This window comes from Lactuca saligna, chromosome 9 (genome assembly GCF_052625555.1).
Source record: "Lactuca saligna cultivar CGN05327 chromosome 9, ASM5262555v1, whole genome shotgun sequence".
Taxonomy (NCBI): Eukaryota; Viridiplantae; Streptophyta; class Magnoliopsida; order Asterales; family Asteraceae; genus Lactuca; species Lactuca saligna.
In genome coordinates, this window is record NC_136425.1 from 26,435,156 (window position 1) to 26,451,439 (window position 16,284).

Below are 16,284 nucleotides of genomic sequence, written 5' to 3' on the forward strand. Positions count from 1 at the left end.
AAATATGCCTTTCAATGTTGAAAACTGGGAGCTTGATTGAAAACCAGGCTCTGCGAAGGTAGGGCTTCAAAACCAAAAAGATAACATAGTAATTTGGACAACACTTTGGTATAAGGTGGGTTGCACCTGATCCTACATCGGCTGGGAAGGAGAACTAAGCATTCCTTATAAGGGGTGTGGATACCTTCCTTGTCACAACGCGTTTTAAAGCCGTGAGGGCAGCAGATCTCATAAGAACTCTGCGGTTAAGCGTGCTCGGGCGGGAGTAGTACCAGGATGGGTGACCCCCTGGGAAGTCCTCGTGCTGAGTGGCCCAAAGCGGACAATATTGTGATACGTGCCAGAGGGGGGTGTTACAAATGGTATCAGAGCTAGGGCACGGGTCGATGTGTTCGACAAGGACGTCGAACCCTATAATGAGGGGTGAAGGTGGGTTGCACCTGATCCTACATCGGCTTGGAAGGAGAACAAAAGATCTCCTTATAAGGGGTGTGGATACCTTCTTTGTCACAACGCGTTCTAAAGCCGTGAGGGCAGCAGATCCCATAAGAACTCTGCAGTTAAGCGTGCTCGGGCGGGAGTAGTACCAGGATGGGTGACCCCCTGGGAAGTCCTCGTGCTGAGTGGCCCAAAGCGGACAATATTGTGATACGTGCCAGAGGGGGGTGTTACAATATGCACCGAGATTGTAAGAAGGATTAGATATGTTTTTATTTTGACCAGCCATGTCATTTCAAGTCCAGCTGTCCTGCATGGGTAGCAGAGGGTGTGTAGGCCCCAACACTCATCGCCCCATAGGAGGTCAATGTCAAGCCACAAGAAATCAGTGGTATGTATTTTGTGCCCCCAATTCTGTAATGATATTTATATTTAGAATAAATATGTTCTTAGCCAACGTCATATCGTCGGGTCAGACATTTTTATATGGTAGGATTGTTAGAACCATATTGGAATTTCTACAATTTCAGTGGTTTAGGGTTCGGTCCTCAGGCGCTTCATATTTCAGAGGTGTGAAGATCACACTTGCTAGGTTAGAATTTGTGAAATTAGAAAGGTTCCAATAACCCCTCTCTAAAGTTCAGGGTTCCTCTATTATTGAAAAAGTCACCGTTCAAATAATGTTCCATTTTCATACCAAAAATTATGTTGAAAGGTAGCTGGATGAGCCGGTTGCAGGCATCAACTCAAGAGAAGACAATTTTTGTTAGCATGACCCCTAGGTAAGAATGAGATGAGTGCTTTTCTTGGAGGATCATCATCTGGATCGATTATGTTGGTTTCCGTGTCATGGGTCGAAAGGAATTACAGAGTAAGTTCATGAGATTATTGGAGCTCAAGTTGGTGAAAATCTGCCACAATTGATAGGTGTAAAGGATTGTGCGGAGCGGATATGCTGGATAAGTAACTACCAAATTCATGTCTTCAAGAATGCAAGTGTAATACTCGCAGCTGGAGCTTTTAAGAAAAGATCTCATGGAAGATAGTTGTTCCCATCTGGGACAACGAAGTCAGAATTCAGGAATACTTGTATCGCTCAGGGGGGAGATCATTTGATTGTTGACAGGCCTTGAATCGATTGCCACTGTTGGTAGACCAAGATCAGAGATGTGTACATATGGATCTTGAATGTGTGTGACCGCTAAGATTGGTTAGTAATGGAGTGCTAGTGCTTGCAAGCTTTGGCTATTGACAAGTTTGAATTGTAAGGTTGAGAGATGGATTGGGAACCCATCATTTTTTTGTAGATTGAAAGAGCACATTCAAATCCAAGTGGGAGAGAATCGTTGGTCTAAAGGTTGCACAAGGGTGAATATTCAGGTTTCATTGCACATCAATAAGACCACGAGTGGGTCCATGACAGTGTGAACGTGTTGTTAGACTGTGAGGTAGACGTAGCATTCACTAGATTGATAGGCATTTGTGTAAGTGTTGTAAGTCAGTGAAGGGATCGTAGCATTCACCAGTATGAGGCAGGCCATGGTTCGAGTGGTCAGTTGGACTGAAGAAATATCAGCGCATGTTTGGTCGAGGAGGATAGTATTGATGGAGGACTAATCCTTGAGTAGTATGAGGATTGATGGATCTAAGGCAATGAGGGGCCCGTTCGATTGGGTAGTGTGTGTGGGATCCAGTAGGATCGGCTTGAGCAAAGTATGGGCTTGCGTTTAGAGTGAGATGACTCGAGGACCATTGGTTGGCATTCATGTAGTGGTTAGGCTTGAGTATCCCTTATTAGTTGGACTCTTAGTCGAAGTATTGTGGAGGGACTAGGTGTAAGTTTGTTAGCCTCTGCAGTAGGTGGGGGATTTTATATTTCAGTTCAGTGAATAGTCACCTTAGAATCAGAGGATTTTGGATAGGATGAAAGTGTAAATCTTTGGATTTCGGGATGGGAGTTATGTTCCCGGTTGACGCAAGGGGGTTGAGACTTACATTGGGAGTCAGTGTTAATATCAATTCAAAAAATTCAATCATGTTGAATGGTTGGTTATGTTATCTTTGGTTGGATTAGGAGGGTTGTTAGAGCCATCATGGCAAGCGAGCTAGGGTAGCTCTTTCCAGATAGACACTCATTTAGAAGTAGCATGGTGCGACTATGTGAGGTTATCAGCCTGAACAACCAGTAGGAATTCCAGTTCATCGGTTGTCACACCCCAAAACCATGAATGGTGGAAACATTCTGGGGCGGAGGACGTCATGTACAGTATCACAACAATGAATAGTAGTAAACAAGCAACAACATCATCCATTGCATTAATAATATAATTTCATACATGTGTGTTCTGTCAAAGTTATAGACACCAAAAATATACATATCAAAATAAAAGATGAGTCTTGAACGAACTCCATCTTCTCAAAAGCCTGACACCTGTACCTGTCTAGTGGTGACCTGAGAATACAAGTTATTTTGAAAGCGAGTATCAGCTTAATGCTGGTGAGATCATAAGTATATTAATGTCTGAGTTTGTATGAAAATGTTTGTAAGATGTTTCTGTAAGATGTTTTGTATAATGTTTGAACTCCCCTAGAAGACCCTATGTTTCCTATTAACTGTAGCCTTCTACCAAGGCATCTCGTGTCTGTGTGTATGTCTCTTGTTTGAGTGTGTGTTTTCCCAATTCCGACTATCATTAACCAAAAATATAGTTACTACATTACCGTGCATTGTGTGAATATTCACGAAGTGAATGTACTGGGAAAATATTATCGTACCGTAGTATTTGTAATAATTGACTACCGTGGTACTAACTGGCTTAAGACAAACGGTGTTCCAAGTAACATGTGATCGACCTGTATCCTGCTACTGACTCTAGTAAAACGATGATGTAAGACTCCTTAAAAATGACATTTGGCACCCGTAGACTTGCAAGTCCCACTATAGCGAGCAATAAGGCGTAGGATAGTCAATCCAGTATAAATCTATACGCAAACTGATACGCTCCCCAATTAAGGAGATTCGGGATACAAGAGCGGTCATGGCAGGAAGTGCCATGACCCGCTCAATGGTTCACATAACTGCATGAATGTATATGTAATAAATGTGGTAACTGAAAGTGTAATCTTTCTCTGTCTAGCTTGTAGGTGCTGAAATGTTCTGCTTGTGCTAGCTATAATGTATGTTCTCTCTATCTAGCATGTATAGTAATGTACTGTGTGTACTAGTTGTAATGTATGTTATCTCTTTATCTAGCATGTGTAGTAATGTACTGTGAGTACTACTCGAACTAACTCATGAATGAAATGACTCGTTGTATGTTTCATTGTTCTAGTAATAGTATTAGTATCCTCCTGTGCTACCCCTATGGTAACTTACTAGTGATGTAACTGGTACGTATGAACATGGAAGTATACCCTAGCTATCCAAGGGTACTAAATGAACTGGAATGACCTTTATGACTATATATGTACACATGATATATAACTAACATTTAAATAACCTTCGGACAGATACCCGATATCCCACCAGACCACATCTCAAGCGCGAAAAGGAAATAGGGCGGGCAGGCCTTCCTAAGCCTTTTAAACATTGCTTATATAACTATACATACATAGACATACAATTGATAATAAGTATAAAAGAGTTTAAGTAAAAGTATTTGATAAGTAAAAGAGTTTGTAAAACAATTTGAAACAATACAGTTTGATAAACAGTTTGAACAGTAAGAAAATCACTGGTTTTGTAGTTATTAATCACATGTGATTGATGTAATAACTATAAGTATTCAACTTGTATTCCCCCCCCCCCCCTAAAGCATTTAAAAACATTTAAGTCATTGATTAAGGGGTATGAACTCACCTGTAGTGAGTGGTACGAATGAACTGAAGATGTAGCATCGCTAGGTGTCAAGTGAAGTCTTGAACACACTTTAAGATCCTAGTTAACATATAATACCACATATATGTACCCAATTAGTCTTAAACTACTAATTGAAAATGTTAAGACATCCTATAACATAATAAACACTTTATGTAAGTGTTATAAGCCTTAAGGACTTCATCTAAGTTGTTGTAGGATAAGGCTAGTGGTTAAAGGGTTCCAAAGGACCCCATTCTTGAGTTTACACCCCAAGAACTAACACACAAGGAGTTTACGGTCATAAAACCTTGAGTTTACAGCCGTAATCTCCTAAGCTTTAGGTCATTTTGTGCTTTGAAGCTTTATATGATCCCTAGAAGCATTCCTACTTGATGGATTAATCCTTGGAAGGGTTTAGGGCATAAATACACCCCTTTGAGGAGTCCACAACCCCAAGGCCCAAAACCGTTAGAGATTACAACCGTAATGTCTCTTTGGGATGGGTTTTTGATGGTTTAAAGTACCTAAATTAACTAGGAGTAAATCAAGGCAATTGTCCAAGGCTTTAGGAGTGATTAAGGCACCTTTTGGCCCTTGAGTTTGGAGTTCACGGTCCGAGAACTTCTTGGGCCGTGAACACCTTAATCTTGGTGTTCATGGGTGATTTCTAGTCCTATATACACTAACATACAAGCCTAGCATAGTTTCATTTCATAAGGAACTGACTAGGCATCATTTTGCCCCTTAAAGAAGGGTTCACGGTCCAAGAACTTCTTGGGCCATGAACTCTTAAATCATGATGTTTTGTTATGAATTCTAGGTTAATAAGCACATAATAAGCCATATAATACAACGAGAGAGAGGTACTCACAATTTGGGATGAAAACCCGAAGATCCGAGAGAGAGAGAGAGAGAGAGAGAGAGAGAAAGAGAGAGAGAGAGAAATTGGCTTTTCTCTAGTTGTAAATGTAACAAATGAATAATTTTGGCTCAGAATCATATATATACTCCTGGGATTTTTGGCATAAAATATTTTATTCCCGAAATGAACTCTAATATCATAGAGTGTTAAAATAACAAAGTTGCACGAAACCCTAGTGCATCCTCTCTCCTGATATCTCTTTGAGAGTAAAACCTGAAATACTCAAACTTATACTAAAGTTTGAAGATTTACTGCAACTGTTCTGACTTCTATTGACTTGATATTGTTTGTACATAATAGAAATTCCGGGTTGTCACATCGGTTAATTGGTAGGTAAGTAAGAGACCAGGTAGTTTTCGGTTGCATCATAAATGTAATTATGGGACAACAAGATGTGCCCGGGTTGGTACTAGTGTTGGAGACTCATGCAGGGAGTCACATGGCTAACAAGCGAAGGGGTTGTGGGGGAAATGAAATATTGGGTTAACAAGATAATCTAGGGTTAGAAGATTTTATGCTCAGTTTGAAATACGAAGTGGAGTCGAATTGGTAGTGCTTCAGTTTAGGCTGCTTGTCTGCGAGTCAGACAGGGTTTTGGGATTATGTTTTTTAGGAAAAGTAATGATGGTTCTGTTGGGTTATGAGCATTCTAACACTCCTAAGTGTACATGCAACCCTAAATACCTTGGATCTATGTTTTCTCTATTATACATGCAAATATGAACATCCAAGGTATTATCCTAATCTAGCATACAAAACTATCAATATAACAAGATAGAATACATACCTCTTTGATGGTGCTTGTCTTCATGAAGCTTGAGTGCCTAGTGCCCCAAGTGTGACACCTCAAACGGTTCACAATCATCAAAACACTTAGAATAACTTAGAGAGAATTCTACACTTCATGAAATCGGCTAGCCCTCTTCAAGAATAATATTAGTCTCTCTAGTGGCCGATTTTCCTCAAGAATAAGATGCTTATATAGTTATACAATTAGGGTAAACCCTAATTGTCATGACTTTCCATTTCCTTGGATCCATGGGTTCAAATACACCATGGAGCATCATATGGGTTTTGGCCCAACTAGATAATCCATGGAGCATTAGCCCACTATACAAGTATGGATGATTTACACAATTAACCCATATATTTAATTAGTCTTCTTTTGATCACTCAATTAATCCTAGATTAATTCTTGATCAATACTAATTAAATAATCTCATTATTCTTATTATTAATATACTAGAACTTATAATATATTAATAACCATAAGTGTCTTATTTCTCTCATTTAGTCTATCCAAGTGCATGATGGTATGCAACCCAAATGGACCATGCCGGGTCGGGTCAAGTCTTACCAATTATAGTTATGGACTTAGACATTAATCCAACAGGTTCCTCTCAGTGGTTAAAGATAAGTGGGGCAAGGATCCATTCGTTGACAGGATTTAAGAGCTTTGCTAAGGTTGGGTAAGGATTGATTTTGAGAGCCTTGCTAAGGTTGGGTAAGGATTGATTTTGAGAGCCTTGCTAAGGTTGGGTAAGGATTGCCCAGGATGTCTGGCATTTCTAGAAGCTAGTAAGGATTGATTTTGAGGACTAAATCTAATTTAAGTGGGGAGAGTTGTAGCACCCGCCTTCCAAGATGAATCGAATTAGTTTTTTCGAGGAGTCAAAAGGTTGGATTTTGGAAGGAAAGAAGCCTCACGATGTGAGATTGGAGGCTCATGACGTGAGATGGATTGCATGAAAACTTTTGTCTGGGACTGATCTCACGACGTAAGACATGGAGCTCACAACATGAGAGATGATGCAGCCTAAGCCCATGATCATTTTAGGGTTTCCTTCGTATTTAAGCATCTCTAAACTCATTCTAGAGTTTCTTATCAGCCCTGGATCCTCTTTCACCTCAGAAAAATCCTAATCATTATCCTTGCTTGATCTTAGGCCATTTTGGAGCTCTTCTTGGTTTGGAAGAAGGAGAAAATAAGAATTAGAAGGTGATCTTAAGTTGAGGCTTGCAAGGAGTCTTCACTATCATCATCTGGCATTGTTTTCGGATCATTATAAGTATCAAAGATTCCTCCTTTATTGTTCTATGAGACTAGATCTAGGTTTTCTCCCACTTTTCCTCTTGAATGTGCAAGTTTGATGAATGGAAACCATAAAGTTGACAACTTTATGAGTTATTAGGGTCTTAAGAGTATTATGGAGTTCAAATGTAGTGAATGGTTGAGTTATTGGAACCTTGCATGAAAGTTGGATGTCTTTTCTTCAACTTGTGACCTAAATGAGATCGAGTCATGTATTGGACATATATGTCTTAAAAGCATTGAATTTCAATTGCATTATGGATTAACGATGTGAAGGTTGAATGACCCTGTTTCTAGTTAGATTTTGAAGCTAACAGCTTAGGAGGAGGCTCTCACGATGTGAGGTTAACTCCGTTGACTTTTCTTGATTGATTTGGCCAGGGTAGGATGAGTTGGAATCAGACCGAGTGAGATCTCACGACCTGATCAAGGGGTGGTCATGATGTGAGGACATATAATTGACATTTTAGGCTTTTGCTTGGGCCTTTATGGAATTGGGACTGTATTAGGCTTTAGGTGTCTTTTGGATTTGGGTCGGTTATTAGGCTTTTTGTGCCACTGAGTTTGGGCCTTAGTCTTTAGGACAGTTGAGGGGAAGGGTAAAAAAAGTATTTTACCCTAGGAGCCGAGATTAGTGAATTAAGTCTCGATTATAGTTATGACTTGATTTTCGATCATGATTGTATTTGATTGGTTAGCATGTGGATTCTCCGGTCCAATTGCTCAAGCATTGGTTGGATTGTTAGTAGAATGAGGTGAGTTTCATTCACTGCATTCATGGGTCGAAGGCACCAATGCTGACCCACTAGCTTATGTTTGTAGTATGATGATTATCTTCATGACAATTACATGTTATACCTATATATGTTTGTTGTCTCCATGATTCTTGTTGTTATGATTATATACTAGCTGTAGGGGTAAAATAGACCTAGTATCATTTGAAAGATACCGAAGGGGGTGAAATAGACCCAATACCGGTTGAAAGATATCAAAATGGGTGAAATAGACCCAATACTGGTTAAAAGATACTGAAGAGGGTGAAATAGACCCAGTATAGGTTGAAAGATACCAAAGGGGGTGAGATAGACCCAATACATTTTTTACTATTATGTATGTATGGTATGAGGTATTCTAGGGAAGCTCACTAAGCTTTGTGCTTACGGTTTTCAGTTTATGTTTCAGGTACTTCCAGATCGAAAGGGAAGGGCCCGACTTGATCGCCTTGTAACCGCCCTTGGTTTCTGCATTATGTGATTTTAGGATTTTGTACTCTGACAACTATTTTACCTTGATATACTTTTGAATGATTGAAATGATTAAATGGTGTTTATCGTTGAACTAAAATTGAAGTTTTTTATCTAATAATTTTTGGGATGTTATATATATATATATATATATATATATATATATATATATATATATATATATATATATATATATATATATGTATATATGTATATATATATATGTATATATATATATGTATATATATATATATATGTATATATGTATATCAACCTTCACCTAGTGTTCAATTAGATGAAGTGGTTAACATGGTTTTTGTGGAATTTGACAACAACCATGCAGTACCTTCCACCTATGTAGTTTTAGACTCTTAATGAGCCTTCACTCACACCATACTCGAATCCAGGATCAGAAGACTCAACCAATGTTGACATCACTTAGTGACATATTGATCTTAATGTTGGTGTTGATATGATTCCGAATAACACTAGTGAACCCTTGGGGCGTGGAATACAAATCAAAACACCCATGGCTCTTCACAAATACAATGTTGTTAAACACATTACACACGAGAGTCCATCATCCACAACTCCTTCCCTTCCACGGCACACCTCATGTACTCCTTATCCTTTAGTACATTTTATTAAATGTGATAAGTTTACTATGTCATAACAAGCATTTCTCGTGGTTGTCCTTGTGGGAGATAAACCAAAATCATTGAAGGAAGCAGTAGAATATGAATTATGGAAAAGTACAATGCAACAAGAAATCAAGGCATTAGAAGACAATGACACATGGACTTTAGATGCTTTACCTCCTGGAAAATGTGCATTGGGAAAGCAATGGGTTTATCGAAGAAAATACAATTCCAATGGTACTCTATAATGTCTAAAAGCTCGTCTAGTTGTTCTCGACAATCACTAGATTGAAGATATGCATTACAACGAAACATTTTCCCAGGTCGCAAGGATGACAAATCTTCGTGCTTTTCTTGCTTTTGCTACCTCTAAAAATTAGCAATTCCACCAGATGGATATTGTTAATGCTTTCTTACATGGAGATCTAAACGAGGAAGTCTACATGAAATTGCCTTAGGGGTTTGAGTCATATAACTCAAATTTGGTCAGTCTCTTACAAAAATCAATATATAGTTTAAAGTAAGTGCCTTGTTGTTGGTTTGCAAAGCTTGTCATGTCTCTAAAAGCTAATGGTTTTCTTCAATTCTATTCTAACTATTCCCTATTTACTTACATAAAAAAGACTTTCAACTAAATGTCTTAGAGTATGTTGATGATTTGATCGTTTCTTGTAATAACTCAGGTGCTTTACATGCTTTCAAAACTTACTTAAGTGAATGTTTTCTAATGTATGATTTGGGAACTCTCAAGTATTTTCTTGGTATAGAAGTTTCTTGAAGCTCCTCCAACTTATTTCTATTCTAACGAAAGTATACTCTTGGTATCATAACCAAGATTGGCTTATCGGAAGGAAAACCTGCATCCTTTCCTATTGAGCAAAACTGTAAACTCGGTTTAGCTACTGACACAAAACTTATTGACACAGAATTTATTATCGGCGCCTTGTAGGTAGACCGGTATACTGATTTGTTACTAGAACCGACTTGGCCTATTCAGTGTGTGTATTATCTTAATTTATGCAAGCACCCAGTCAAGAACATTGGGAGGCGACTTTACGATTGTTTAGGTATCTTAAAGGTTCCCTAGATCAAGGTATATATCTTATTAAGCTTTGATAATAACTTGTCCTTAAAAGGATGGTGCGACTTTGATTGGGCTTCATGTCATGTTTCCTGTTATTTGGTCATTCTCCGATCTCTTGGAAGACATAGAAGCAACATATCGTCTGAAGATCATCAACCGAAGCGGAATATCATGCAATGACTAACATATATAACTTGTGAACTCATATGACTCAAAGGTCTTTAACTCAACTTAGGAGTTCACCATCCCAAAGCTATTCATTTGTTCTATGACAGTCTTTCAGCTATACATATTGCTCAAAATTAGGTACAACATGAACGCACTAAACACATCGAAGTCGATTGTCACTTTGTTCGTGATACTCTTAAGGACAGTTTGATTGACATTTATGATATTCATATCGTTGATCAATTGACAGACATCTTTACAAAAACTCTTGGCGCCAAAAAACAGTTTGATCAACTTTTTCCAAGTTGGGCATTTTGGATCCTTATGCTCTAACTTGAGGGAGGATATTAAGATATATTGTAGATTACATAATATATTTAGAGATAAAGATAACTTTAAAATTTTTGGATTGCAATATCCTTTGTATTCGGTATTCTATATCTCTAGATTTCCTTATATGTAACGTAATCTTTAATGGAAAAAAAATCAGTTTTGGTTTTCTGCCAAACTTTACACGATATCTCCAAGTTTATAATTAATTTCTTCGATGTCATATAGACTTAAGTTGTATGTATATATACATGTATACATGTATACATGTACGTATACTAAAAAACAACAATTGGGACAGCTTCGCTGCCAATTGCCATTATGTTGCACTATCAAAATCGTGAATTGTTTTTTAATCCTTAATTTGTTGTGCTATTATTATCTATTAATTTGTTTATTGCCGTTCCATTGTCCAACCACTACAAATTTTATTTACAATTGAAGCTGTTTAGAGGAGGGAGGATCAACTACATCATCATTAAACTCGTTCAAACCCTTCCAAAATTCAACTCTCACATGTCCTTCACGCAATCCATGGAAATGTTCTTCTGTCAATAGCCTCATCTACCCACTACTGAATCCTTTTTTACAATAAAAAATTCCTTAGGGGCCAAGTAATTTTCTATATATATAGCCCTCATTATATACCAAATCATTTATAAATCTTATAGGGATTTCATCCTATCTTTGCATCATGCGGTCGACAATGGTGTCTTTGCTGTTTCCGGTTGGAATCCTACTAGTTTTTCTCTCCTTGTGTTTGTCAACAACAACAGCCAAAATAGTAGAGACTTCATTTCATGTAACGACTTCCTACTTTCCTTGTATATTAATTTACTTCCATTGTCGTGTTTCTTACACCAGAAAGAAAACATGAGTTGATGATCAAATATAATTGTCATTTCAATTCATTGATTGATCTAACCCTATTGCATGCTCTAGCTAATAGATGTTTAGATAAAGACATATATATCTAACAGATGTATTTCATTATCGGCTTGTTGGTCTATTATTAAATTACGTACAAAATTGATATGTTGTAATTTTCTTGAAACTCACATGTTTTTTTTTTTTTCAAACAACTTTATTGGTGCAGGCAAAAAATCTGACTACGAGTCGATTATGTCAAAATCATGTAATCGTGGCAGTAAATGGAAGCCTTCCAGGACCGACTCTAAGGGTACAGGAGGGTGACACTCTTATTGTTCATGTCTTCAATGAATCTCCATACAACCTTACTATCCACTGGTAACTAATATTTATTTTTATGGATTGTTTTGAATGCAAAAATGATATACTCGATTGAGTGAAAACATGCAACTCAAACCTACGTAATGGCTGTAATTCAGGCATGGGGTGTTCCAAATGCGAAGTCAATGGGCAGATGGGCCTGAATTCATCACACAATGCCCGATTAGGCCAGGAAATAGCTATACCTACAGGTTCAATCTCACTGGACAAGTGGGAACACTGTGGTGGCATGCACATACTCAATGGCTCCGGGCAACCGTTTATGGTGCTCTGGTCATCCGCCCACGAGACGGACAAAAATACCCTTTTGTTAAACCTTATCGTGAAGAGACAATCCTTTTGGGTATGTGAATGTCTTGTTTCTTTCCTTCGTTTGTAGGAGTATGATCGTCTTATCTCTGTAATTAATATATATATATATATATAATATAACATTTCAGGAGAATGGTGGAATGGTAACGTTATCGATGTTGAGAACGCTGCACTAGCTACCGGAGTGGCACCTAACAATTCTGATGCATACACCATCAACGGGTGGCCCGGTGATTTGTATCCTTCCTGCCCATCAAACAGTAAGTAGCCGACCACCTGATATTCCTACAAATTTCCAGTTTCTTCATCATCTTCTAAAGGTTTCTTGTTTTTGGTCGAATCAGAAACATACAGGCTTCAAGTTGTCCCAGGCAAAACATATCTGTTGAGACTAATCAACGCTGCTCTCAATGGTCAACTCTTCTTCAAGATAGCGAACCACAACTTGACAGTGGTTGGGGCAGATGCAGCCTACACAAACCCTTTCCAAACAGATGTTGTCGTCATGGGTCCAGGTCAAACCACCGATGTCCTATTGACTGCAAACCAATCACCGGGATTATATTACATGGCGGCGCGTCCATACCTTAGCGCAGTCGGAATTACGATCAATAACAGCACTACCACCGCGATCTTAGCTTACAAAAAAACCACCCAAACAACACCAGTTCTTCCAATCCTACCTGCTTTGAATGACACACCAACAGCTTTTAGATTTGAAAGCAACATGACTGCACTTGTCACTAGCCCATTCTGGTCACCCGTTCCACAAACAGTCGACGAGAACATGTATGTAACCATGGGACTCGGGATATCGGAGTGTGGAAACAACCAAACATGTGGAGGGATATTCGGGCAAAGAATGGCTGCAAGCATGAACAATCATTCATTTGTTTCACCATCAACGATCTCTATGTTGGAAGCTTTTTTTAGAAACGTTAGTGGGATTTACACGACTGATTTCCCAGATCAACCACCGATTGTATTCGATTACACCAACACTAGCAATAGCTTCAATCAGACTCTTATGACTACACCAAAGTCCACAAGTGTGAAGAAGCTCAAGTTTAATTCAACTGTTCAAATCGTGTTTCAGAACACAGCCTTGGTGGGTATTGAAAATCACCCCATGCATTTGCATGGAATGAACTTCTACATCTTGGCTCAAGGATTTGGCAATTATGATCCCATAAATGACCCTCGAAAGTTTAATTTGGTTAACCCACAAGAAAGGAACACGATTGGGGTTCCTACCGGAGGTTGGGCTGCCATCAGATTCCGTGCAAATAATCCAGGTGATCAGCTCATCTCATGAATAATCTCCTCAGAATTTGATTTATTATAAAATGTTAACCTTTTTCTACAATTTGATTTTGTTGACTATTTCTTAACCTTATCTAGCGTAATCTAATCCAACACATGTTTCGGTGGAAATGATCTGGATTATGCTGTGTTTGACTTATGGTTTATAGAGCGACCATGCATGATTAACTCATTTTCATCTAAATAAGCTGAAAATGCATACTCTAATAGAATTTTCGAATAACTTTTCACCTTCGTGACTTTTTATTTGTTTTTTTATATAAATATCCAGGTATGTGGTTTATTCACTGTCATTTGGATGTACACTTGCCATGGGGACTAGCTACCGCGTTTTTGGTGGAAAACGGAGGAACACCGGAATCCACGTTGCCACCACCGCCTCCCGACTTCCCTCGGTGCTAAAAACAGACAGCGAGGAATACCAGACGTAATTAAACTGTGCATAAAGATGGATTTGCTTGCATTTGTATGTATACATATGAGTATTCGATTGTTTTATATCATTAACACACCTGTAAGCCTATGACCGATTCTTTTTCTAGGCATGATATGTAATGCTTTTTATATATGTATTGATTTGTTGTCATATTAAGTTTTTGAATAAAATTCAAGTCACTTGTCGAATATGCGTTGAAAAGTTCCAATGGAAATCAAGTGAGTTTTTTTCTTTGGTAAACATTCTATTCAGTCTTAAATAAATCGTTGCAAATCAGCCCCTTTGCCACCCGATAAAATCCCCAACTTACACCTTGATCACAACTCTCTTGTATTACTCTTTTGCGGCTCAAACATATCAAATGCTTAAAGAAGATGTGGGAGATAGGGAAACATTTATGATTTTAGCCTTCAAAGTTATCAAATGGTTAAAGAAGATGGGAGAGATAGGGAAACATTTATGATTTTAGCCTTCAAAATTGAAAATATATGTTAAATCTCTCAAATAAATCCAGTGATTTTCTTTTTCCGCTGTCAAAATAAGAGTAATAATCCAAACTTTTCAAAAAACATAACTCAAGAATAAGATACACAATTTACAATAAAAAAAAAACATTTAAAAAAATTAACCCTAATCGAGAAAAAAGAATAAGTCAAGATTATTATACTTTCTACATCAAAGTTCAAATAGATTTAACTTAATGATTAATCAAAATAACAATATTTATCATAGATTTTCAAATTATCACAATTCAAAAAAACAAAATTTCACAATCATAGACAATCAACATTCAAAAATGGACAATTATCAGTTATGTAAAAATAGAGAATTAGAGGAAGAACCGATGAAGAAGATACATTTTCACTTTTCAGAATTCAACCTTTCAGATCATTAGAGAAGAAAGAATTGAGAAACCGAATTAGAGTATTAGACTAGTAGTGGTAATGGGTTCTGTTATGGTTGAAGAATGAAATCAAAGGACAAAGATGAAGAAGAACAATCGTTGAGTGCCTAAGTTGCATTCAATTTCCGTGTTCAAGAATGGTTTATGTGTGCATGCGTTCTGCTGAGAATCAAATCGTCAATCCCAAATATAATTATAGGTTAAGTGGGGCCCCTTAGATTGGGGGCCCTAAGTAAGGGCTTAGTTTAAAACTATGTAAAGGCAGACCTGCTTTTATCGAGAATCATTATTAAATGACATTATTAATAATATATGATCTTATAGGGTCACACCGTTATCGAGTTGACACATTTTCTATATTTATTATTAGTATGATCATTAATAAATAACATAAATTTTTGTAATTTAATTAGAGAATAATTACAGTTTTGCAAAAATAATAATTATATGAGAGTATAACTAGTTATTATTTCATATGATATCATACATACTTATAAAGCTAGCATTTTTTCTTGAATCTCATGCATTTGAACCCCATTTTTTTTAACTACCTTTCACCACATTCATTTGAAACTTCCATGACTTTTCAATTTCTTTACAATAATATTATAAATAAGTTAAATAATGTTCTATAAACAAGAAATGATGTTTTATTACCATGTCATCATCCTATATTTATAAATAGGAAAGGTTGTGAAATGTTTCAAAGAGACCAAACCATGAGAACTTCCTGATGCCTACCTTTGTAGGATTTTGAAGGTATTATTTGATGAGGGTGTCTATATTGGCAAGTGTCCAGTTAACTTTTAGAATTCCAAAAATGGTTTTGAACCGAATTTTTTCAGGTTTAAACCGTTTTCCAGTTAGAAAAAAATTATGTAGTTGGGTATATTGAATTGAACCGGATCTGGATCATTTTGGACCGATAAAGGTAGGGATATTTGGAGGGATGAGGACGGTTTTGATGGGATTTTTTTGAGGATTTTAGTTGCGATTAAAAGAAGGTCAGCTGAACTGAAAATTTTTATGGTAGTTAGGTGGAGGAAGTCTATTAAACTCTTGGCTGACAAGGGCTAATATGTGTTGAAAGGCTTCTTGGCCATCAGGTTGCCTCTCTAGTTCATATGACTGCAATGTGTCATCATATGAGGTTTTGTATGATGACTCTCCGGTATGACGATACTGAGGAGATCAGTTGGCCGAGTGTGGTAAGCGAGTGACCAAGGAGACTGGTCCATCAAGATTCATGTAATCTTTCATCACCATAGACTCTTGAGCTTGTA

The 16,284-nt window shown here is 37.5% G+C and overlaps 1 protein-coding gene and 1 pseudogene across 1 annotated transcript; both read left to right on the forward strand.

Annotated features, from left to right (window-relative positions):
• Nucleotides 1-499: 499 nt before the first annotated feature.
• LOC145018948 (5S ribosomal RNA) lies at nucleotides 500-628 on the forward strand (annotated as a pseudogene).
• Nucleotides 629-11,426: 10,798 nt separating this feature from the next.
• LOC145014966 (laccase-7-like) lies at nucleotides 11,427-14,285 on the forward strand. Its single transcript, XM_078973412.1, has 6 exons — nucleotides 11,427-11,577; nucleotides 11,872-12,023; nucleotides 12,125-12,369; nucleotides 12,467-12,598; nucleotides 12,683-13,633; nucleotides 13,933-14,285. Exons 1-6 carry the CDS (start codon nucleotides 11,470-11,472, stop codon nucleotides 14,061-14,063), a joined length of 1,719 nt encoding a protein of 572 aa, XP_078829538.1. The 5' UTR covers nucleotides 11,427-11,469; the 3' UTR covers nucleotides 14,064-14,285.
• The last annotated feature ends 1,999 nt before the right edge of the window (nucleotides 14,286-16,284 follow it).

Bases quoted from the DNA above. Each gene is read 5' to 3' on its own strand.
- LOC145014966 (XM_078973412.1), top strand. From the start codon at position 11,470: ATGCGGTCGACAATGGTGTCTTTGCTGTTTCCGGTTGGAATCCTACTA. The intron at 12,370-12,466 runs GTATGTGAATGT...ATAACATTTCAG, and splicing joins TGAAGAGACAATCCTTTTGG to GAGAATGGTGGAATGGTAAC. The intron at 13,634-13,932 runs GTGATCAGCTCA...ATAAATATCCAG, and splicing joins ATTCCGTGCAAATAATCCAG to GTATGTGGTTTATTCACTGT.